The sequence below is a fragment of the Enhydra lutris genome, unplaced genomic scaffold (assembly GCF_002288905.1).
Source record: "Enhydra lutris kenyoni isolate GAN:26980312 unplaced genomic scaffold, ASM228890v2 scaffoldscaffold2, whole genome shotgun sequence".
NCBI classification, from domain to species: domain Eukaryota; kingdom Metazoa; phylum Chordata; class Mammalia; order Carnivora; family Mustelidae; genus Enhydra; species Enhydra lutris.
The window spans coordinates 86368765-86395265 of record NW_019154086.1 but is presented as its reverse complement, the minus strand read 5'-3'; the positions used below and the strand labels follow the sequence as shown (position 1 = coordinate 86395265).

The 26501-nt window shown below is 37.3% G+C and overlaps 1 protein-coding gene across 2 annotated transcripts in view; it reads left to right on the top strand.

Moving 5' to 3' along the window:
- Nucleotides 1–26501, top strand: part of LOC111147041 (SAM domain-containing protein SAMSN-1) — a 152910-nt gene that overhangs the window by 50971 nt on the left and 75438 nt on the right. The window contains exons 7-8 of one of the 2 annotated variants that reach the window (XM_022502896.1): nt 15907–16033; nt 18291–18643. In XM_022502896.1, coding sequence (XP_022358604.1) covers nt 15907–16033; nt 18291–18643 — 480 coding nt within the window. The remainder of the gene's footprint in view (nt 1–15906; nt 16034–18290; nt 18644–26501) is intronic. The other variant, XM_022502906.1, reaches the window with a different exon arrangement.

The window sequence follows — 26501 nt, the reverse complement described above, 5'->3', positions numbered from 1 at the left end:
TGCTGTTTAGTCTCCATGTATTTGGGTTCCTTCCAAATTTCCTCTTGTGATTGAGTTCTAGCTTCAGAGCATTGTGGTCTGAAAATATGCAGGGAATGATTCCAATCTTTTGATAACGGTTGAGACCTGATTTAGGACTGAGAATATGATCTATTCTGGAGAATGTTCCATGTGCACTAGAGAAGAATGTGTATTCTGTTGCTTTGGGATGAAATGTTCTGAATATATCTGTGATGTCCATCTGGTCCAGTGTGTCATTTAAGGCCTTGATTTCCTTGTTGATCTTTTGCTTGGATGATCTGTCCATTTCAGTGAGGGGAGTGTTAAAGTCCCCTACGATTATTGTATTATTGTCGATGTGTTTCTTTGATTTTGTTATTAATTGGTTTATATAGTTGGCTGCTCCCATGTTAGGGGCATAGATATTTAAAATTGTTAGATTTTCTTGTTGGACAGTTCCTTTGAGTATGATATAGTGTCCTTCCTCATCTCTTATTATAGTCTTTGGCTTAAAATCTAATTGATCTGATATAAGGATTGCCACTCCTGCTTTCTTCTGATGTCCATTAGCATGGTAAATTCTTTCCCACCCCCTCACTTTAAATCTGGAGGTGTCTTCAGGTTTAAGATGAGTTTCTTGTAGGCAACATATAGATGGGTTTTGTTTTTTTATCCATTCTGATACCCTGTGTCTTTTGATTGGGGCATTTAGCCCATTAACATTCAGGGTAACTATTGAGAGATATGAATTTAGTGCCATTGTATTGCCTGTAAGGTGACTGTTACTGTATATTGTCTCTGTTTCTTTCTGATCTACTACTTTTAGGGTCTCTCTTTGCTTAGAGGACCCCTTTCAATATTTCCTGTAGAGCTGGTTTGGTATTTGCAAATTCTTTCAGTTTTTGTTTGTCCTGGAAGCTTTTAATCTCTCCTTCTATTTCAATGATAGCCTAGCTGGATATACTATTCTTGGCTGCATGTTTTTCTCGTTTAGTACTCTGAATATATCATGCCAGCTCTTTCTGGCCTGCCAGGTCTCTGTGGATAAGTCTGCTGCCAATCTAATATTTTTACCATTGTATGTTACAGACTTCTTTTCCCGGGCTGCTTTCAGGATCTTCTCTTTGTCACTAAGACTTGTAAATTTTACTATTAGGTGACGGGGTGTGGACCTATTCTTATTGATTTTGAGGGGGGGTTCTCTGAACCTCCTGGATTTTGATGCTTGTTCCCTTTGCCCTATTGGGGAAATTCTCTCCAATAATTCTCTCCAATATACCTTCTGCTCCCCTCTCTGTTTCCTCTTCTTCTGGAATCCCAATTATTCTAATGTTGTTTCGTCTTATGGTGTCACTTATCTCTCGAATCTCCCCTCATGGTCCAGTAGCTGTTTGTCCCTCTTTTGCTCAGCTTCTTTATTCTCTGTCATTTGGTCTTCTATATCACTAATTCTTTCTTCTGCCTCATTTATCCTAGCAATGAGAGCCTCCATTTTTTTATTGCACCTCATTAATAGCTTTTTTGATTTCAACTTGGTTAGATTTTAGTTCTTTTATTTCTCCAGAAAGGGCTTTTATCTCTCTGGAGAGGGTTTCTCTAATATCTTCCATGCCTTTTTCGAGCCCAGCTAGAACCTTGAGAATCGTCATTCTAAACTCTAGATCTGACATATTACCAATGTCTGTATTGATTAGGTCCCTAGCCTTTGGTACTGCCTCTTGTTCTTTTTTTTGTGGTGAATTTTTCTGCCTTGTCATTTTGTCCAGATAAGAGTATATGAAGGAGCAAGTGAAATACTAAAAGGGTGGCAACAACCCCAGGAAAATATGCTTTAGCCAAATCAGAAGAGATCCCAAATCGTGAGGGGGGAGAAAGGGGATAAAAAGAGGTTCAGAAAGAAGAAAAAAAAAAAAGAAAAAAAAAAGAGAGAAACAATTATAAAAAGAAAACCAATAAAGAAAAAATATAAAAAGGAAAAAAATATATATATATATATGAGATAAACTAGTTAAAAAACGTTAAAAAAGGAAAGGGTAAAAGTTAAAAAAATTTAGCAGAAGAAGAAAAATAAATTGAAAAAGAAAAAAAAATTAAATTATCTGCAAGGCTAAAGAATCATGGGGAGAAAGCCATGAGTTCCGTGCTTTGCTTTCTCCTCCTTTGGAATTCCGCTGCTCTCCTTGGTATTGAAACTGCACTCCTTGGTAGGTGAACTTGGTCCTGGCTGGGCTTCTTGTTGATCTTCTGGGGGAGGGGCCTGTTGTAGTGATTCTCAAGTGTCTTTGCTCCGGGCGGAGTTGCACCGCCCTTACCAGGGGCCGGGCTGAGTAATCCGCTCGGGTTTGCTTTCGGGAGCTTTTGTTCCCTGAGCGCTTTCCGTAGAGTTCCGGAGGGCGGGAATGAAAATGGCGGCCTCCCGGTCTCCGGCCCGGAGGAGCCGAGAGCCCGGGCCCCCACTCCTCAGTGCGCCCTCAGAGAACAGCGCCGATTTACTCCCGTCACCCTGGCCTCCGGCCGCGCTCCGAGCTGACCGAGCCTGCGACCGGTTCAAGGTAACCCCGAGCTTAGAGCTTACTCCTCGGCTCTGTCTCTGTAGCCGGCTTCCCTGTTCTACTACCTGTAAGCTCTGCGACACTCAGACACCCCCGATCCTTCTGTGACCCTGCGGGACCTGAGGTCACGCTGACTCTGCCTGGGCTTCACCCCGGTTAAGCCTCTGGAGCGATGTCCCTCAGCGGAACAGACTTTTAAAAGTCCCGATTTTGTGCTCCGTTGCTCCGCCGCTTGCCGGGAGCCGGCCCCTCCCCCAGCGGTCTATCTTCCCGTTGCTTTGGATTCACTTCTCCGCAAGTCCTACCTTTCAGAAAGTGGTTGATTTTCAGTTTCTAGAATTGCTGTTCTTCTTCTCTTCGATCTCCCGTTGGATTTGTAGGTGTTTGCAATCTTTAGATAAGCTATCTAGCTGATCTCCCGCTACCTGAAGTAGTCTCAGCCTGCTACTTCTCCGCCATCTTGACTCCTCTCTCGGGACTGCTTTTTGGTAAGCTTAACTGAGGTGGCTTGACACAAGGTGACCGGGAAAATACTTAAGGTTATGGTGTGATCCAGAAGAGACAGATCCCATGTTAGGTTTCATCAGACAAATCTGGGGTGGTTCTAATCAAAGTTGCGAACAAACGGTAAGGCAGGAAAAAACAGGCCAAAAAGACAGATTATTTACCTACTACTTGAAAATGTCAACCAAAAAATTGTTAGTTTTTATGTATGATGGAATATAAAAATGAACAAATTATGTTGTGCATCATTCTTATTTTCAAGTACTTTCTTATCCACTGTAAAACTTTGCTACTGGATTAGTTATCTGTTTTCAAAGTCCCTCTCCCTGCGCTAAGCAGGGCTTTCTGCTTCTCGCTGGAGGCTGTTCGGAGGAATCAGTACCTCATCTTGTTGGCCTTTGCATGTGGCTGCTTGAGTATATCAGAAGCATTTGGCTTCCCCCAGAATGTGTAACTCAAGGCACAGAGTAAGAAGGAGACCCGGATGCCTTTTAAAACTTGGTCTCCAAAGTCATATGCCATCACTTCTCCCTTATTCTATTTTTTATAGACAAGTTATTAAATCCAGCTAATACTAGGGAGAGGGGCTTTATGACCCACCTTGTGAAGAGAGCAGTATAAAACAATTTATAAACATATTTTAAAACCACCCAAGCCACCCAATAATAATGTGACATTATAGATGGAGGAGCTTTCCTATATCCCAAGAGCAATATTATAACTCATTTTGCAGGTAGAAAGAATGTAGAGCTCTATTTGTTAGCTAGAAGAAAAACATAACCTCTTTTTTAGTAGGAAATTTTACGGAGTGGATTTAGTTGGTTTTAAAGGAACATGGAATATTAATATGAAATCCACATCTTGGGCTCTGGTGAAATGAAATTAAAATCAGAATAGATTTTCTTACTTTAGTATCCAAAGTCATGCTTGCTGTGTCTGTCTATCTATCTGTCTATCTATCTATCTATCTACCTACGTATCCATCTATCCATCCATCACCTTTTAAAGCAAGGAAAAGAGGTTAACTAGTCCCCATTTCATCTTTAGTTTATACACAGAAAAAGAAATGCCTGGTTCTAATAAATAAATTTTATGAATGAACTATATTCCTTAGCCAAGTTCTTATTTTATATATATATATATATATATATATATATATATATATGTATTATCCCATAATGATCATTTTAAAAAGTTGAAAGGAATTATTGGGGTATCCCTTGGCATTATTCTCATGTTTAAAAGAATTATACAATTCAAAAAATGGCTTGAAAAAACATTCTGGGGACTTATACTGTGCCAAGCACCAAGTACTAGTTGACATCTTTAAAATGTAACACAAACCTGAAAATGGGGGCCTTCTCCCTCACAAATCCACATCCTACACCCAATGGCAAAGTAAAATCCCGTCACTCGGTACTGGCTTCCATCGCTTCAGCTGTTCTGTTGATTTCCACTTTTTGCCTCCTGGTCCTTGGCTAGAATTTGTGGGACTTCCGCTTAGCTTTGGCCTTTATAGTAACCAAACTTGCTTCACCTTTATAGGAGTGATAACTTTTGACTTTGAACTTGTTTAAATTCTCTGTGTCTCTGATTCCTTATGTGTAAAATGGTGATGAGAAAAATTTCTTATGATTGTTAGAAATATTAAATGAAACAGCATATGTATGTTACCCCCAGAAGAGGAGCAATGAGCACTTGTGTCCTCTCCCTAAACTCCTTGAAATCCCATTGTAGGCCTCAGAATCAAGTTCAAAGTTCCCTTCTGTTCCATTGTAAACTCCATCCAATGCCCTTTGCTTAATACCAGGTACATGGATTTTTCAAGTAGATGTAGACAGTAAGGATCTTGCATTGACCAGTACTAAACATAATAAAAAATATCCTATGCTATGATTCCAGATATTACCTAACTCCAAATATATATTTGGTTTGAGTTTAAACTCTATCAGAGTTTCAAAAACGATGCCTATTATGTACCTGATAGTGAAGGGCAGAAAGGAAATAAGGTATAGACGGCTTCATAAACCATTTTCTTGATCCTAACTCTCTTTCTACCAACTTCTGAGTTTGTGGATTTTTGGATCATGTGTTGGGACTATAGTAAGTGAAGAATGGGGAGTGACTCCACTATATATTTAATGTGTGTGTATATGTGTGTGTGTGTGTGTGTGTGTGTGTGTGTGTGTATACCGACACACAGATATTCATCTTTATATGTATGTATTTGGTGAAATGGTAATCACTGTGCTTTGTTAACTTGATGATTATTAAAATTGAGAGAAAAGGATCCTTTCTCCATTATTTTGGCATCTGTGTGGTTTTATTTTTATTTTATTATTATTATTTTTTAAAAGAATGTTAACATCAATCTTGTCCTTTTCTTTTTCTAATGCTAAAGATGGTAAACTTTTTTTTTTTTAAGATTTTATTTTATTTATTTGACAGAGAGAGATCACAAGTAGGCAGAGAGGCAGGCAGAGAGAGAGGGAGAAGCAGGCTCCCCGCTGAGCAGACAGCCTGATGTGGGCTCAATCCTAGGACCCTGGGATCATGACCTGAGCTGAAGGCAGAGGCTTTAACCCACTGAGCCACCCAGGTGACCAAGAGGGTAAACTTCTAATACTGGAGTCCATCTCACTACCAAAGACATGTAAAACCTGCTGCCTATGAAATGGAAGGAAACTTCTCCCCAAATAATACTATTTAACTGTTTTTTCTGTTTCCCAATAATTCTGGTACAGTGAGCATTATTTTCTATAGTTCTTTATTGCATTTGCCACATGGAAGTATTTTTAGAGAACATAAAAGACTCATACTTATTGAGAAGCTTTCTGACTTAAGCATAAAGCAGTACCTCTAAAGAAGAATGAGTTTTTAATGTGAAAATGTTCCCCCAAATTTAGCAACTTCTCATGAGATAAGGAAAATTTTATAGTGTTAAAAAGTATATCAACTTTCTCTTACCATATTGAAATCCTCAGATCACCTTAACCATCCTCCTTTCCTTGTTGGGCCATTGGTAAACAGAAGTTCAGGGAAAGGACAGGTTTTAGAAGGTATGGAAAATTTCCAGGACGCTCATAGACATCAACCCATCTTGTAGTATTATGGAACTGAACCAACTGTAAGCCCTCTTTACAATTATTTTTCCAGACTTGCTTTTGGAACCACGGCTAACTAAATTATACTGATTTATTTGATTATTATTTCCTAAAATGTAATATAAATACTTGCAGATTTTGTGGCAAATAACTACCTTCAGTAAATCTTGTTTCGTTATATAGGTGCAAATATGATCGTTTCTAGGTATCTCCATTCACAGGACTCTTCTTCCCAAAGATAATTAACATGTTAATATCTAAGTTTCTATAATAGTTTTCTTCTCAACAGTAGTTTTTTGCCTAAGGGATGATAGCTATTCTAGGTAGGAAGAGGTGACGAAAAGGTACTATTTAAATATGACTTCTGTTTCCTGAAAAACTACTGTACTCTGCCCTTCGTGGTCCCATGCCTTCTAAGTTTTTAATAACTAGTTAAATATCAAAGAGCTGTAAGGAAAAAAAAAACTGAATCTTGATAAATACAAAAAGGACTTCCCAGGTGAAAGTAAAGCTATGCATTTGGAAGGACTAAGAAATAACTTACTTAGAAACAGAATCAAGGAACCAGATCAAGAGACCCAGAGCTACCACTTCCTTTTGAAAGTAAGGTATTGGGCTAGATGAGCACAGAAACTTGTTGGAACTCTAATAATATGTGGTTATTAGTAGCTCATTCTTACTTTTCCCTTGATAATCTTCTGAGGTCCAAGAGTCAGGTGTAAATAACAAAAATGAGACTGTTATCTAGTGTAATGTCCCTAAACTTGTTAGACAAACAAAGAATTCCTGTGATCAGGCTTCTTATTTTATTGAAGCCCAGAGGTGTGCAGTGGCTCGCTCAAGTTCACATGGCTAGTCACAAAGCAGAGCATCCCAGTAAGGCAGCCATACATCTGCAGACCAGGGCTGGTTCTGGATCATTGTTTGTTCACTTATTGTATAGATTAAACTATAGCTTCTATATACAATGTTTGTATTCTTTTTTTTCTATGTAATTTCCTACACCCATAGCTCGTTGTATGCTAGGACTCTAGTAGATGCTTGATAAAGATTAATTAATTTGTATGCTGGCACTCAGATTTCCTACTGTGCACATTTTTTGGGTCAGCTAGAGGATGTACCCAAAAAGAGAAGCAGTCTTACGAACAGTTCTAGAAACTTCTTCCAAATTTGAGAGCAGAGGATATTACATGGGAAGTAGTCTTTGACTTGTGTAATCCAGGCAGCTCCCAGCTGACTTTGCAGTGTCTCCTAGAAGAGTGACCCCAACATATGGGTAAATGAGCAAAGAGCAGTCTTGGCTCCTCCCATACCAAAGTAGGGGAAAGATAACCATGGAGTTGTAACTTCCTGGTGCCATGGAAAATAGTCTATGTGATGCATTATTCCAAGACAGAATTGTGAACACCAAAATCTACTTGAGAGGAAGCAGAAGGAGCCAGAAACCTGTATTAGAACTTGAGTAGGTGATTTGTATTTATATAGTGGGATAAGACTGTTACATAAAGGGCTTTGTTAGACATGGTAAATTACACTGTTCAAATGCGTCTTAATCCTCTAGGCAAGTGCTTTTCCCTTCCCCACATTACCTTATGCAATCTTCTCTCCTGTGAATAACCATCACATTTTATTTGTACTTCTCACATGACACATATTAACCTTTTCCTCCAGATGTTTGGGTTGTTTTTTTTTTTAAAGATTTTATTTATTGGGGCGTGGGTGACTCAGTTGTTAAGTGTCTGCCTTCAGCTCAGGTCCTGAAGCCCTGCTTCAGGCTCCCTGCTTGGAGGGAAGCCTGATTCTCCCTCTCCCACTCCCCCTGCTTGTATTCCTTCTCTTGCTGTGTCTCTCCCTGTCAAATAAACAAATAAAATCTTTAAAAAAAAAAAGATTTTATTTATATGAGAGAGAGAGTGAGTAAGAGAGCAGGAGTGGGGAGGGGCAGAGGAAGAGGGAGAAGCAGACTCCCAAATTACAGGTGGAATCCAGAATCCTGAGATCATAACCGGAGCCGAAGGCAGACACTTAACTGACTGAGCCACCCGTGTGCCCCCCTCCAGGTGTATTTTTTTTTTTCTTTTTACTTTTTTTTTTTTTTTAATTCCATCCATTTATTTGACAGACAGAGATCACAAGTAGGCAAAGAGAGAGGAAGGGAAGCAGGCTCCCTGCTGAGCAGAGAGCCCGATGTGGGGCTCGATCCCAGGACCCCGGGATCATGACCTGGGCCGAAGGCAGAGGCTTTAACCCATTGAGCCACCCAGGTACCCCCCCTCCAGGTGTATTTTTAACCAACTGTTCATTTCAGATATATTTATTGACCGTATTAAAGACCAGGTTTGAGATGTGTAAAAATCACTCTGGAGCCCCCCAAACTCATCCTTTTAGTGGAGAGAGCAGGCACAGGAACAGACTACTAAGTTTGATTTTTAATCAATTATACTAAGCAATGAACATCACAAAGTAGACAAAACATCTTATTTTCCTTTCTATCTCCCACAGATCAAGCGCTCAGTAAATGTGTGTTGAATGAATAAATAAATATTTTATAAGTCTTCTAGGAGAATATATTCTATTTCATTAATTCATTCATTCCATTGCCTGCTCAGTGGCCTTCTTTAAAATTATGCTTAACCTTATTTTAAGTATTGGTCCAGTGTTTGTTTAATTTTAATTTCTATTACTGAAAAAATAATAAATTTTATAATTATAATGATATAATAATACCTAACATCAACATGGCAATTTTTCCACCAGTTATTTTTTTAATCAATTCATTTATATAAATGAATTCTTTTCAAATTGTCTTTTTAGTTAGTTTTAGTTCCAAGAAACCATTAAAATAATTCTCTGAAATGAGACTTGTTTTCATAGGTTTCATTGATTGGTTCTAGTTCATAATTCTTTTGGTTTCATTACTGTCCATTGAGTTACTACAATGTTAACTGATCATTGTGACCTTACAGGTTATCTTTTTAGAGTATGTTTTAAGTCATAAAGAGTAGTCCCTTTTATATAAAAGAGAATGGATATACAGTTTTGGGGTTTTAATAATCTCAGCATTTAAAGCTAATTATTTTGTTTTTACCATGAAAATAAATTTCCTCATTTTTATCCAGTCCCTAGGTATCTTTCTTTTCAAATGGCTGGGAAAAATTCATGGTAGAAAAGCTGGTACTTATGTTCTGCTTGGAAGAAATGGATTTGATTATAAAAACCTGTACTCTAAACATATTTTTAAATTATAGAATTTCTTCTAATTATAGGAATAATATAGTCTACGGCCATACCACCCTGAACGCGCCCGATCTTGTCTAATTATAGGAATAATATATGTTCATTGTAGAGTATTTAAAGAGAGGGAAAAAGCCACTTAGTGTTTGTACTTTTTATACAGATTTACATACTGATTTTTCACTTAATAATGTATTGTGAGCATTAAAAAAATTATTCCTAAAGCCTAATATTGGTAAATCTTTAGTAATTAAGTGAAGAGTCAGAAGAGTTGGAAGCTCAGAAAAACTGTCAATGCAAAACACATGAAACTATCTGAGGTTTCATTTCAGGGAGTTCATTATAGGCTTTCTTTAAAATAAACCAAGATATTAATTTGAAAACATCTCTGTATCTCCTGTTGAAGAAACTATGTGAAACAGACATCAAGTGAAAGGGCTTTTTCTATTTGAATACTTGTTTAAGAGGTCACAAGAAAAGAACAGTTTTTCTAATTCAGAAGAACAGAAAAAGAACAAAGGGAAATGATTATACTTCATGCAAAGTCTATCATGTTACTTTCCAACTTCCTTTTCATTAGTGGGATAAAGAGTACACAATTCAGACAGTTAGGTGACCTGGATTTAGTTAGTTTCCATAAGACTAAGTTTCTCCTGTGTGAACTGAAAGGAAGGGATACCATTGGAAAAAAATTAAATTCCCAAATAGTGAAATATATATGGGAAAGAAGATGTATGTGTGTCAATGAGGTGTATATATTCATTTTTACATATGTATATGAGTAAATATATAAATAAGAAAAATAAAAGATAAATATCTTTTTACATTCATATATATATGAAAGGGGAGATGTATTATATATGTATATATATACATATACATACATGTTTCATATATATATATGAAAGAGAATAGACATATAAATATGAGTGTTTATCTGATACTCATCCTCTATTGGAGAAGCATATTTAATATATAAATCAAAACCCTGGATTTGATTGGTCTTAATTTGGCTGTCATTCCTAGATAACTAGCAATTATGCTAGCTTCTAAAAATCTTGTGAGAAAGGACATTGGATTAAAAGTCAGAATACGGGATTCTCATCCTTGCTCTATTATTAATGAATTATCTTTCTCTGGGTAAGCCACTTAGCTTCTCTGGTTTTTCTCATTTTTTAAATAGGCTGGTAGACTAGATGTCCAATAAGTTTCATCCCAGCTCATAAAATATGGTTGTAGGACTATTCCAGTTCAATAATTCATTGATGCTATTTTCTAAAAATTATTCTATCATCCTAATAGTCAAGCAAAGTGTCAGAAAGCGAGGTATATTTAATTTAACACTTCTAACAAAATTTTTACATTATTTAAGGAATGTGAGTGAAATGAACTAAAGGATATGGACACATTATATATGAAAGATAGTATATACGTAGTAAAATATACATATGAAAAATATTTAATTTATATTCATATATAATTGTCATTTTATTGGCAAGAAATTTTAAGTAAACTAAACACAATAATTTTATCTCCTCTCATTCTCAATCCCTAATTCTGTTTTTCTCATCATTACCAGATCAAGTCCTCATTCATTCATTCATTCATTTTGTATCATTACTTCTAACTAATCATTTTGTGTCATTACTTCTAATACATTTTGTATCATTACTTCTAATTAATATAGAGTACCAACTGTCAAGAATATTATAGGTACTAAGGATACTGCATTGTACCTATATGGAAGGTTATGGTTTCTGCCTTCCTTCAGTTTAGAGTCTATGGGGAAGGAAGATGTTTAACCAATGACACAAAAATATAAATCTGAAGTTGTGGTGAAAGCCAAGAAGGTAAAAAATGGGAACCTAATTTGGACTTGGGAGTCAGGAAAGAGCTCTCCGAAAAAATGACATTTAGGATGAAGCCCCAGGGGTGAGTAAGAATTAACCAGTTTAGGAGAATGAGAATAAGCATTCCAGGCAGAGAGAGCAGCATACATAAAAACACTGAGGAAAAAAAGTGCTCTGGAGATTGGTAATCTAAAAGTCATCACCTTGTGAGTATGAAGAGAGTCTAGAGACATAGGTGTTATAGAACCCATCAAGTATTTGGGATTTTATTTAAAGAACACTGGGAAATTTTGCAGTAATTTAAGCAAGATAGTAATATCATCAGATTTACATCTTTCAAAGAGAACTCTAGCATATATTATGAATCAACCAAAGAAAGGCAAAAGTAAAAAGAAAACCATTTAGAGATTTGGCAGTAGTTTCAATGAGAGAAGATTAAACTATGGTGGTAATAAGGGAAATGGTGAAAAAGAAACAGGTTCAAGATATATTCTGGAGGACAGACCAAACTCAGTAATGGGACTAGACCAAATTTAGTAATGGAGAGATATGTGACAAAGGTGATAATCTGATTTATAGAAAGTGCATGAGGGTAGATGAAGATGGCATTCACCGAGTGGAAGAAGTCCAGAAGAGAATCATGTTTGGGGGTGTAGAGGTCAGTCTTGATAGTGCCCAGAAGTCGTTTTAAGTAGACAGTTGCATATTTGAGACTGAAGCTCTGATGAAAACCTTGGAGAAATAAATTGGGCATCTATCAGCATGTAAGTGGCATTAAATGGAGTGTGTGTGCGCACGCGTATGCGTATGTGTGGGTGAGAAAAGAATGATGGTAATATTAGATGAGGGCCCAGAGTTAGTTATAAAGGAATTGAAGCATTTGGTCTTGAGAGAAAAGGAGTTATCAGCATATAGGAGTTAGAGAAAGAATGGCCAGAAAGGGTGAAAGGAAAACCAGAGAAGCCAAGAAAATAAAGTGCTTCCTGCAGACCATCATGGTCAATCTTGCTGCATATCAAGCAGTAATGGAGTTTGAAAATGGTTCATTGGAAAACAAAAGCAATCTGAATGGAATAGTAGAAGCAAAAGCTGATTGACAGGTGTGTGAACGGAGTTGAAAGGATGAGAATTAGAGGAATTAAGGGAAGCACACAGAGTGAACTTTTCCGAGAAGTATGCCTGGGAAAGGGAGAAGAAAGAGTGGTAAATAAAATATGGTGAATTAAAGATAGATAAGATCAGAGCATATTTGAATGTTTTGGGGGAAAAGTCCTTTAAAAAGTAAGATGATCAAAATTCAATAAAAAGGCAAGAAGAATAAAATGGAAACCAAGTGTGTCACTCCCCTGATTAGAACAAATACATGTTCCTCAACCTGTTCTACAAAAGCCTCCTTGGAGGCCCCTCTTCAGGTCTCTGGCTGATTTTCCACGTTCTTCCCTCTGTTCTCTTCCTTGGGCCAATGCTGAGAACTCTTCCAGGACCCTCAGCTTTAAAACCTCTGCACAAGACAGAGCCTCACAGGAGTTCTCTCCCCCCTCCTTTTCGATGAGCTCACCCTTCTCTGTCGTTCAAATCTTAGGGCCAGAAATGGCCTCTCTGACCATGCACTGAATTCAAAGCAAACACCAAATCTTCACATCCGGTTCCTTATAATTCAGGCCTGGGCTTCTGTATTCTTAGTGAAACCACCCCTCATCACCCAGTGTAAATTAGTAACTTCCCCCATCCACACTCAGTCATGCTGCTAATTGTTAGAGTAGCAGATGTCAAATTTTCTTGCTTCTGTATGTGATTATGTTTATGGTATGCTACTTCCCTCTGGAATGTAGACCATATGAAAGCAGGGGTCTCATTTTACTTGTTCAATGCCATACCCTCAGAATGTGTGATAGTTAAAAAAAGAAAGAAAGAAAGAAAAAGAGTTGTGATAGTGCCTGGCATACAGTGGGGTGTTCAATAAAAGTTTGTTGATTGGTTGAATGGTGAGTTCAATTTATGAGTCAGTCTTCTTAGAAAACATCTAGAAATTTAAAAGTACATTATTATAAGTTTTAATCAAATTCAGCACAAATACACAGGTAACAGATTAGGAGACTCTGGTGAATAACATTATAATTTTGAAAATATTCTAAAGGATTTATTTTTATTTTTTAAAGGGTTCCTTTTTAATTAGATCATCTTAATGATACTATTGTCTCTTATTATAATATTTACTCTAACTTTCATCCCTCAGGTATGTACTACCTTAAAAGCAAGAGAAGGTTTTTTGGGAATACTTTGCTATTAGAATGTAGTCCGCCTAGGGCACCCGGGTGGCTCAGTTGGTTAAGCAGCCACCTTCGGCTCAGCTCATGATCCCAGGGTCCTGAGATCCAGACCCACATCGGGCTCCCCGCTCAGTGGGGAGCCTGCTTCTCCCTCTCTAACTCCCCCATGCTTGTGTTCCCTCTCTTGCTATCTCTATCAAATAAATAAATATTATCTTTTAAAATAATAATAAAAGAAAATAGTCTAGTGTAAAACATTTACTATGGAAGAATATCTTTTAAAATAATAATAAAAGAAAAAAAAAGAAAATAGTCTAGTGTAAAACATTTACTATGGATAAGCCATTTGGTGGATAAAACATATGTACGAACTGAAGAGTGTATTTACATTCAGCAAAGACTTACCAAGCCAGGTACTATCCTAGATATATGGGATTCAAAAGTGAATAAAATGCAATAGATTGATCTCTATTAACTCAAAGATCTGTGAGTGATTAAAGATACAATAGTTAACGAGACTCTGCTTTGAAAAGACTATAATACAGTTTGAACAAAATAATGAGAGGTCAGTTTGTTTTAACACCTCTGGGCCATGAGCTCTCACTTATATGAATTTAGATATTATACAAATGCTTTCATTCCTCCTAGGGGCAAATCATTAATATGAAATTCAGTTATCCTGGTCTGTAACACCTTTCCCCGTATCAAGTGAAAGTCATTTTCACAAAGAAGGGGGAAGGAGAAGGCAATTTCTGATGCCAGTGTTTCAGCGGAGCAATTAAGCATCGGCTGTGATAGGAGGAGGTTGCCATATGAAAGAAGTACAACAAAGAAAATTATCATGCTCAATGGTTGTGCAGTGTCAGCTTATTATTTCTGGAAGGGCCTCAAGATGAGAAAATGACTCGTCATGAGTTACAGCGCCTGGGAAGCCAAGTAAGTCAGAAAATACTGAAAAGGAATACAGAAGAAAATAATACAAAAATAAATAGCCATAGAAATTGTATGGAGCTGAGCATGACCTTTGGAAAGAGAGGGAAGATTTTTGCATATCTAAGGAAATCTCATCACAAGCCTCCATGGAAGATTAAAATGATTTCAATATTTTCCCATTTATTTAATGCAAACAGGTCTGGCTTGTTCTGACAAAACGTCACATTTCCTATTTAGGTGCTATTATGCAGAGACAGAGCATCAAGTTTATACTGGTTGCTCAAAGTCATTCTTCAAGACCAAGAATAAGTGCTGAAAATAATGATTGGAAATGTTTGTGTGCCCGAGATCCTCTCTCGCAAACATTTCTTTGGGCTTAGTTTCTCTCAAAGGATTGGAGAGCACTATTATCAGTGTATCTCATTCAAACAGTAATGAGGAAGCAGGTCATTCACCTTTTGAAAATTGCGGTATTTATTCAGATGTCATTTCTCAGCTCTTCAATGGAAAGAATGAGGCAAAACCACAGGAAGAAATACGTCGGCGTCCATAGATTTCTGGATGAAAAGTATTCCTCTATGTATTACCTTGTATATAGTTAACAGCACAGAATACAACTATTTTGCCGATTAGTATTCAATTTAACACATAAAGTATTAATTTCCATAATATTTTGAAATTGTTAAGAGTAAGCTATCCTAAATAGAGTAAGTAAAAGCAGTATAAATACAAATTTGCCAACTTAAGCTAGTGGGAAGTGTTTCCGTATCTTTCAGAGAAATCTGAGTCATTAAGCAGTATTAATTCTTCTATCCATTCTTTTTGCTATAATAAACCAGTGACACTTAGGTACTAAAGCATAATATAGAATGCCCTGGCTGTTTGTTTGTTTGTTTGTTTGTTTTACTCAGTGTCTATCTTCTAAAATGCAAAAGGCTAGATAAAGAAAAGGATTTTATTTGAAAACATTTCGTACTTGAAATAAAATGCTGTTTTATCAGAAATTTCCACAAGGAAAAACGAAAAACTCTGACTTCTGCTTTTTTGTGTGTGCCTCCATCAGTCTGTTCCCACACTGTCAAGAAGCAACTTTAAACCTCTCGTTCCTTCTTTGTTACCCTGCAAAGACCTTGTTCCTTTCCACTATTTCACACTGAGCACGGGCGAGTCATTTTTAGATGGCTCCAGATTCAATCCATTTTGCAGCATGTTGAAGTTTAAAAAAAAAAAAAAAAAGGTAAAGCAATGCCAGGCTTTAGTATGACTGGTCAGTTGTAATATATTTTACAAGTTTGAGACCAAAAAATGGTCTGCTTTCAAATTATTGCTTAAAATTGTCCCAAGCTACAGGTTTCAAGGTCACATTATGAATTTTCCCACATTTATGATCTTGACACATTTTATATTTAATCTTTTGTGAAGAAGAATTTGTCCTTACCTTGAGCTGTGTTTGTGCTAGGCCGTAAAATCAGGCGGTGACCTAGCGGAATCAACGGGGACGTTAAAGAGACTACAGAAACTGGTCTGGGCCAAGAAAGCCAGGGCCCCCAGTCTGAAGGAGACGAAACCTGCCTTCGTAAATCTCCGTAAGTAAGCAGTCAGCATGCTGCTAAACATTCTTCGAGAAAGAACTGGGGTAGCGTATAGGAAATGAAGGCCATTTTGATAAGGCCATAAAATAATCATTAAAAGTTGAGGATTTTTAAATTACCAATTTATTTGTGAAACAGATATCCTTACCCTACTCCTGAATTTTCCTTTATATACCTCGTATCTCCTTCCCTTCAAGACCAGACTCCGGGACAGAGTGGGAGAAAGAGATAGTAAGGGTCAGCACCATCCACTGTCCCCATTCTTTGGCCAAAGGAAATGGTATCTTTCAATTTTGACTTGAGTGTGGCAAAATGGCACACCATACAACTCAGATGTTCATTTATTTTTTTTATTATGTTAGTCATCATACAATACATCATTAGTTTGTTTTTGTTTGGTTGGTTTTTTAAAGACTTATTTATTTATTTATTTGACAGAGAAATCACAAGTAGGCAGGGGGGGGGGGGCGGCGGGAGGGGGAAGCAGGCTCCCTGCTGAGCAGAGAGCCCGATGCAGGGCTCAATCCCAGGACCCTGAGACCATGACCTGAGCCGAAGGCAGAGGCTTTAACCCACTGAGTCACCCAGGCGCCCTATCATTAGTTTTTGATGTAGTGTTTCATGACTCATTGTTTACGTATGACACTCAGTGCTCCATGAAAAATGTGCCCTCCTTAATACCTACCACCAGGCTCACTCATCCCCCTATACCCCTCCCTTCCAAAACCATCAGTTTGTTTCTCAGAGTCCACAGTCTCCCATGGTTTGTCTCCCCCTCCGATTTCCCCCAATTCACTTTTCCTTTCCTTCTCCTAATGTCCTCCCTGTTATTCCTTATGTTGCACAAATAAGTGAAACCATGTAATTGACTCTCTCTGCTTGACTTATTTCACTCAGCATAATCTCCTCCAGTCCCATCCATGTTGATGGAAAAGTTGAGTATTCATCCTTTCTGATGGCTCCATCAGGGAAATTAAAACCACATTGAGATACCACCGTATACCAGTTAGAATGGCAAAAATTAACAAGACAGTAAACAACAAGTGTTGGAGAAAGGGGAACCCTCTTCCACTGTTGGTGGGAATGCAAGTTGGTGCAGCCACTTTGGAGAACAGTGTGGAGATTCCTCAAAAAATTAAAAATAGAGCTTTCCTATGACCCAGCAATTGCACTACTGGGTATTTACCCCATAGATATTCATTTATTTATTTACAATTATATGTAATTGATCATAATCTTTGGTTTATACCAGTTAAACATTCGAACTGAAAGAGATTAAATGATATGGTACAACTTACTATGGGTAATACATATTTCTATTTTCTGTAACTGCTTTATATATTACTAGAAATTTCATCAGACCCTTCACCACATGTAAATATAGGTCTCCCTAATCAACTTTATAGTATTTAAGATACACCTTCTTTTTGGTGATTTCTCAGTCCTGATCTTCCTTTTCCAAATTATTTCACTGTGACAAACACTGTATGCATAAATCTCTTTATAGATTGATATTAGAAAAAAATTAGAATGCCAATAGGATTTCAGCCCATGTCCACTGAGATTTCATTTTCTTATGAAAGGAGAATATTTCATTTACTTCCTTATGCTGCTCTCTATACACATTACCTCAAAAAATTAAAAAATATGTAAGAATATAAGCACACCATATTATGTTAATATATATAGGGATTTTTTTAATTTGTAATTTTTCTTAAATATTTTTCAGTATACTATTTGCATGTGACTTTTGGTCATTGTAGTCAAACTGAATTTAATCATTATATACAGCTTCAAAATATTTGAGGTAAACCTGTCTTTACAAAACAAATCATTTACTATACAAAAGATTACTCTTTAAAGAATTGCAATTGTAGGGGTGCCTGGGTGGCTCAGTGGGTTAAGCCTCTGCCTTCAGCTCAGGTCATGATCTCAGAGTCCTGGGATCAAGCCCCACATGGGGCTCTCTGCTCAGCGGGGAGCCTGCTTCCCCCTCTCTCTCTGCCTGCTTCTCTGCCTACTTGCGATCTCTCTCTGTGTCAAAAAAATAAATAAAATCTTTAAAAAATTTTACTAAAAAAAAAGAATTGCAATTGTAAATTATTTTGTGAAATTAAATGATTCCCTGTTTTATCCTGTGGTGTTCATTTCTACTATATAAAAGGAAATATAATAGTCATAATTTCTACCTGTGCAAAATTATTATTTTTCTTTGTCATTCAGAAGATTCTTATTTTTCTTTGTCATTCAGAAGATGAAGATGAAACATTGATTTCCTGTATGAAATTAGCCAGATCCCAAGAAAAGAAAATTAGTAATGTTAGCACAAGAGGAAAGGAAGAAATGGAGATTGGATGGGATTCTATTTCTGCATCACGGGCTAGATCCAGCACTTCAACTGGATGCAATTCAGCAGAAATGTTATCCCCCAAAGAAGGTGAAGTTCAGATGTGGAACAGCTGGAAGCCTTTTCCAGAAAACCCTCTCTGGACATGTGTTGATTTCCCAATTGCCCAAATTGGACCCTGGAACAACTGTTTCCGCTGCCCTCACCACCCACAACTGAAGTCTTCTTATACAGATATGGATCTCCCACACTCTTGGGTAAGTTTGTAAACGAAAGAAATGTATCGCCTCATCTGGATGTTTTTACCAGCAGGAAAGAAACAGATAATGAAAATGCTAATCAGTCAAATTTATCAGTGTCAGGAAAGTTACTAGAACTAGAGTTGTCTTTCCAAAAAGCAATGTAGCTCTCGTGACTTTTGCTATCATGTTACACGTGTGTCTATGTGTGTGTATGTGTGTGTGTGTGTGTACCTTGTGTTCAAATAATCTACTGCATGGTATTTTTTAGAAATTTTTTTTTTTTAGTTGAAGGAAGAGTTTGGCTGTTCATTCAAATCAAGATGTGGATTGAATTGTGTAAATCATTGCTGTGGTCACAAAGTCTCACTGACCAATAATAACTAACTTAAATGAGCATTTTCTATGGGCCTGCCATTCCTCAAAGCACTTATCATTTTATTTAAATTTCAAAACAACCCTGTAAGGTAGGGAAAGTTATTCTAATACTGATTCCCCCGTTTTACAGTTGAGAAAAATGAGGCACAAAAAAGTTAGCAACAGGTACAACGTCACAGAGCTAACAAAAAGTAGAGCCAAGATCTAGAATCTAGGCAGTCATACGCTAAGGATCCTGCTTTTAGCTAATATATTATAGTGTTTCCCATATACTAAACTAGGCCCTAAAGCCATATGACTCAAGAGAAAGAGTATAGACTCTGGAGTTACAAAAAATTGGGTTTGGATTCAAGCTCTGCTACTTGTTTATTAATTAAATTAATTAATTAATTAATTAATTAATTAATTAAAAATTTTTACCCTAATTTTCTCAATTGTAAAAGGGAAATAGTAATATTAAATTCATGAGGTAGTGGAGAAACCAAAACTAAGTAACACAAATATCCTAGGACTTAAGAGTACTTTTTTTTCACCTTGATTATAAGTTACTTAAGGCATGTATTTTGTACCTTTATTTCTCTACAGTTCATGGTCATTTGTGCTTGTAGTGACTGCATGGAACAACTTTGTGTTTCCAGGATCCCTACTCTATGCCATTTTGCTCTGAGAATCCATCTCGCACTAGACAGAGACTATATTTCATGGTGCATTAGAGCTCTCTAAAGAGGCTTGGAGTCCTTTTCACCTTTCAAGACTTGTATATTAAGTTAGGTCTTTGCAGACTAGAGCTAAAGTAATCTGTGTTCAAAGTACCACATTAAATATTACAAGTGTCTAGTAGCAGACTTGGAACTGATAAAACTGTCCAAGATTAGTTATTTTTAGGAACGTCTGTGCCACTTCCTCAGTCTTCATCTTCTCTTTTGGGGCCACTGGGTTTTGCCGACTTCTTCCTGGAGGACTTTCTTAGAGAGCACCTGGTAATATAATTCAGAACTACTTCTGAAGACTCCCCTTGACAGCTTCAGCGTCAGGGTCAAGAATAATGACTAGTTGGCAAGTAGCAAAGCTGTTGTATAAGTATCTAAATTCACATATTTAGAGCTTCTTTCAAGAGTAAATCTGGAGTCCTTAACTTGGCAGTTCTGGATTTTAGCAGTCTGACTTCAATCTAACCGTTCAGTGTTGTCTATAACTTCTTGTGGATTTCCTGGGCTGGACTGCCGAACTGAATGATCTGCTTATTCCTAATGACTGTCTTGTACTCTCCTGCCTCTCTGTCTTTGTATTGGTCTCTGCCTAGCATGTTATTCTCGCTTTTAACCATTACCCTAGCCCTTAAGACTTGGATTACTTTGTTGTCCTTTAGGAAGACTTTCTGGGTCATGCCAGATAGAAGTAATTGCACCTTTCTTTGAGCTTCTAGAGAACGTAAGGGCATTATTCTTTCATTATATATTTATCAAATACATATTGGCATCATTGTACGCCAGTTTGCAATATTAGCACTGGGGATACAGAGCCAAACAATACATACACTGCCCTCATCTTCATGTAACTTACCATACTCTACCTTATGGTAGAATGACTTCAGCATTTGTTTATTTGCTATAAGTAATTTATCTTTGTATCCTCCATGGTCCCTAGAATGTGATGGGTCCTAGATTAATATTTGAGTGGCATCTGCTGACTGAATGGAGTTTGAGAAACCAATGGATTTTGTTTCCATAGATCTACATATTTGTTCCCATTTTTCTGTTTTCATTTCAATCCAATTATACATAAACTCAGTTATTGTGTACGTATGTCTGTGAATGTGTGTCTAGATTTAATTATATATACATAGTAATGTTTTTCTTTTCTTTTGGTGGTGGTTTTGTTGATTTTAGTACATAACTAAATGATTAAGTAAATGAGTTTTATCTGCAGAAGGTCAGAGGTATCTGCAGAATACTCAGAATTTCAGATGATAATGCTCAGCGTTTGTGACAGGAAAACCTCACTGGATTTGGAACGAGAGTTCAAGAACATGCTAGAGTTAAATTGGTTTGGTAAACGTAGTGAAACCACTTATACTCAGGGATTTGAGACACAGAATGAAAGAAGTTGGATGAGTGCAAATTATTATTTTTATATTCTACACATATATTCTATAATAATACCAAGTGAAAAATACCCAGTTTCATTTTAGCATAGCTGGTACTTTTTTCTGTAGTAATTGCAGGGTTATTATTTGGGTTATACTTTAACTTTCATTCTATAGAAGGTACAGAAGGCAAATGGTGTTGAGGGAAAAGTTGTGCTTCTGAAATGAGTGTTACTTACCATACATGACAAGTAGTCAGAGGTGACATTTTTGCAATTTTAAAGGGTAAAAGTGTGACCAGATTTTTTTTCTTAATGTACCAACATACGCAGATATGCTGGAGCTGAGCCAAAACCCCGCATTTCAGGGAAAATGAAACCAATCCACAAAGACACTAGTTTCTCCTTGACTTCAGAAATTTAAGCAATAGTAGATTCCAGTGCCTTTGATCCTGTTACCAAAGCAGAGCTTTCACGTGGCCTGCAACTGACTTGTCTTCCAGAAAGTTCTTATTCACCCTAGTCTGACTCCCTGTTAATCCCACTCAGGCTCATACTCTCAAAGCTGGTTCTGATAGAACTGGGTTTAATACCAACCAATTCTGACCTTACCAGCACAGGGAGCTTAGGCAAACTCCTCACCTTTTTTAATTCACTAATTCCAGTTCTGGACGTTATCAGACCCTGCTCATCCCCTCTCTTCTAAGTGACTCTTTGTGTACTGAAAACACCCATTTGTAAATCAGGGTTACCAGCATCTACCATGTGGGGCTGTTGGGAAGGTGAAAGAAAATGGTGCCAGGACTCAGGTGACAGTAGATGATATTCCTACAAAAACCGAGGAATCAAGAGGCTTATGCTGGACTTGGAAAGAAGCATCATTTTATTCAGTGGAGATACCATAAACAAACTGAAATCAGACAGGGGAATATATTATTTGTGAAGGGCTTTTCACAGAAGTCAACAGGAGGACAATGAGACGCACACAGATATTTAATGTGCAGTTTAGTTGTTTGCAAGGTCTGTGCGTTCTAGAGTGTGGGGAAAGATAAGTGATGATGGAATTGATATAAACTGAGAAAGGTAAAGGCCCGATCTGTGAAAGTATATACTCCACGAGAGAAGTGTGAAAGGAAAAACTACTTAAGGATGCAGGGTTTTTTTCCATATCTGAGATGAATGGTGTGGAGAGGGGATTTCAGATACATTTAGGAAAGGTAATAGTGGAGGTAACCAAAAATAATATGTGAAGCCGAGTGTTTACAATCAGTTTAGGAGGAGAGTGATTGAAGGGTACTTATGATGAAGCTCTGCATGCTAAGAACTTGAAACATCTTAACAGAGGAAAGTGAGTCCGAAGAGACTTGGTTGGGAAGAAGGGCAAGAAAGAACAAAATGGGTATGCTGCAAAGGAGACGAGACCGTCCTTTAATAGAATCTTATTTTTTGTAATATAAAGAAATGGAAGTAATCTTGACATGAAAAGGGGGAGCAAATATACATTTTTTCCCTGTGTATGTCTAAAATATTTTATAAAAAATAGTGTGATACACTTAAGAAGTGATAATAGCAAAAGCTCTTTCAGGAAGAAGGGAAGACAAAGGCCTGAAATAACAGAACAGAGACCCAAGTGCAGGATAATTCAAATACAGTGTGAATAGAAAAGTAATAATGAGAACTGGATAAAAATCAAAGAAAAGCAAGTGAGGGTTATATACAGAATCTCAAGGTGAGAAAATAAACAGAGCTCTACTTAAAGCATCTTAAAGTACACAAGAAGAGGATGAGAGGAGTGGAGTACTAAGGTCTTGCTGGAGTAGTATGTGAACTTGTCACAACTATGCCAGAAGAGAAAGCATGGATAATGGAACATTTCTACAGGGAACTATTTGTTTCAGTGAGAGGAACAGGATGTAGGCTAAAGCTCACCAAGAAATAAAGGAACAAAATATTTTACAGTTAACCTTTTTTTTTTTTTTTTGAAGATTTTATTTGTTTATTTGACAGACAGAGATTGTAAGTAGGCAGAGAGGCAGGCAGAGCGAGAGAGAGGGAAGCAGGCTCCCTGTTGAGCAGAGAGCCTGATGCGGGGCTCGATCCCAGGACCCTGTGATCATGACCTGTGCCGTAGGCAGAGGCTTAACCCACTGAACCACCCAGATGCCTCTACAGTTAACATTTCAATTCAAATGGAGAATAGGGGAAACTAATTATTGACATGGGAAAATGCTCCTGGGACCCCTAGACCCATCGCTGAATTGTATAAGAGTTTTTACACTGACCAAGAAAACTACTGATCTGTGGGAAAGAAGTGACCAAAGCAGGATAAGCTGTTTGTGGGCCTCTTCTACCTTCTCTATTCTCCACCTTGGCGATCTCTTCCAGTTTATCTGACCCTGTTCTGTTTCCTTCAATCAGCATGACGTGTGATTACCAGATTAATCTACCAGATTAATTTACTTGACTAATCTATCTGATTAATGATTCCAAAGCTCAAATCTGATGTTACTGCTCCCCCTCACAAACCTTTAAATATCTCCCCAACACCGACAGGGTCAAATGCAAATTCATTCACCTAATCTGCCCTCTTAACTAGATCCCCACAAGTCTCTTTCACCGACACACTCTGCTGTCAGCAAGGTGGTACCAAACACAATGATTTGCCTCATTTAGTCCCTCCTTTCTTCTCTGCCTATTTGATGAATAGTATGGAAGTTTAAAAGTGTAGATGGACAAGTAAGAATCCATGATGTACACTTTGAAGAAAAAAAAGTATGTGAAAAAGAATGAAGATTGAGAGCACCAGTAAAAAGACAATAAGAAAACACAGGGTTCAGAAAGAAAAGACATGTTAATTTCATGGATTCCACCATTTTCTTTGTACATTAGTGATGTCAGACTCCTACCAAGGGGCCTCTGTGGTCCCACGAAATAAGACATTCTAAGAAGACCGCTCACAAATCCACCCAGAGGGAGGCAGGCTCTGAACCATCCATGCATAATTTCTCATTGTTGCATGCCCTTGTGTTCAACTGTGAAAGCAAAACCCATTTGTTAGAACAGCTTAAAACTTTTATCTGCTGACACTGGAATTATGGTAGTATGGAAACTGAACATGGATTCAATGAATAGATTTGGACAACCCGTGAAAAGGAAGTCAGAGTAAATGATAATCGAGACTGAGAAAATCAAAAGGAAAAATAGAAAAATGTGATACAAAAATACCAAAAGATAGCTATACTTACTACACGCCGCACTGAAACTGATGAACTTGAGAATTGAGATTCTAAAAATAATTTTAAAAGCTTCAATGAACAAGAACGAATAATGAATTATGAATATTTTACATGACGGAATTTTAACTGCAGCCAGGATAATGTTTGGTGGAAGGAGAATTAACATTCACCCAAGAGAAGTGTTTGAAAAATAGGAGATGTTGCAACGGCTTATTGATTCCTTCATTCCTTCATTCATTCACTCATTCATTCCTGAGCAAATTCATGTTAAGTGCCTCCTGAGCCACTTAGTGTATGAGTGTACAAGCTTAGAAGTGTGTATGTGGGGGGATGGCCGGCCCACGGTTTCATATTTATAATGAGAGCTTATGGGTTAAGAGGCAAGTCAAAAAGGAAGAGAACAAATAATCACAGTCCTTGGTATAAAAATTCACTAGGATAGCAAACACACTGTAATACTTACATACATAAAATGATCCTGGAGAAGATCTTGCAAGATGTACATTTTACATTAAAAAAAAAAAGAGCTTATATTTCTTATGCTCCACAAATAAGTGAAACCACGGAGGACATGGGGAGATGGAGAAGAGAAGTGAGTTGGGGGAAATTGGAGGGGGAGATGAACCATGAGAGACTATGGACTCTGAAAAACAATCTGAGAGTATTGGAGGGGCGGGGGATGGGAGGTTGGGTGAGCCTGGTGGTGGGTATTAAGGAGGGCACGTATTGCATGGAGTACTGGGTGTGGTGCATAAACAATGAACTCTGGTACACTGAAAAGAAATTTAAAAAATTAAAAATTTTTAAAAAAGAACTTATAGAAGAAACAAATTACGGGAGATTGTAAAGGTACAAGGTATCAAATTAATGGAAATTCTTTAGGTTGAGTTTGAGGAAAGTAAGTTGCCAATGTACATAAAATTATTAAATATCATTTCTAATAAAATTGTATATAACAAGAATAAATATAAAATGAGAAAATGTAATTTCTTCGAAAGTGTGAAGTATTATTCTCCAAGTCCAGGATAACTAGAGATATTATTCAGTTAGACTTTTGAGGCAGAATAATGAAGAACGAAAATCAGTCTGATCATTTGATTTGTGGGTAGCTTTTCCCAGTTACACTAACCGCATGCCTATCAGTGAGAATAGCAGATCTGTGATCTGCTTCTAAAGCTGTTAGGGAAATGAATCCTTCTCCTTCATGAGTTGCCCTAGGGTTTTACCCAACTTTTCCCTTGGTTTTGTTTTGTATTGTAATCCTGTGCTTGTTTACTGAAATGCATCAGATTAGGGGGAAAGTTGAATTGGCGCTTCTGACAATAAGACCTTTCTAGTGTCATCATGAAATATTTGTCATTTAGAATAGTTCTTTTGATAATGAAATAGGATCCATGATAATCAGTTATAACTACATTTTGGTTTCCACAAGAAAGCTGAAATTTGTTTCACTGGATCCTCAAATGAGAGGACAAAAAACATCAGTCCGATGGGGATCCAGTTATGCTCATTGATCATGGGACACCCAAATCTCCTTCTTCATTAGAACCTACCTCTTACTTGGTTCAGAAATAAAGAAATCACTAAAGCGGAACATCAACCTTTGGAAGTAGAGAAGCTAAATATTAGAACACCGTATATAATGAGCCTCAGAAAACACTCCAAGTGTCAGTAGATTTTCTTTTGTGGCAGAGAAACAAGCTCAGAATTTGAATTTTTGCTAAGCAAACTAAAGACAAAAGTCATACTTGAGTGTGTAGTGTGGTATGTTGGAGGCCATGTTAGACATCAGAGGAGCACAGGCTGAAGCCAGGAGCATCACATGGGAGTTCAACTCTCACTTACTAGAATCACTGTGGGTCAGGTTGCTTAATCTCCATGGTCTTCTGCCTCTTCATCTTTAGAATGAAGGAGAGCTATCTATTATTTTTAAGATCTTATTTTATTTTTATTTTTATGTTCAATGTTTGGGGCTATGCGGACACACTGAGGGTGATGAATTCTATGTACAAAAAAAATCAATGCATACAGATTTTCTCTCAGCTGTGTCAAACCAGCTCTTTTTTCACTCTTCAGATGACCACTGGTGACCTTATTTCTATCATTTTTTTTTCCCAAACTATTTTAGGTTTGGGTTTGTTTTCTTTTCCCTAACCATACTTCCTCTGTCCCAGCTA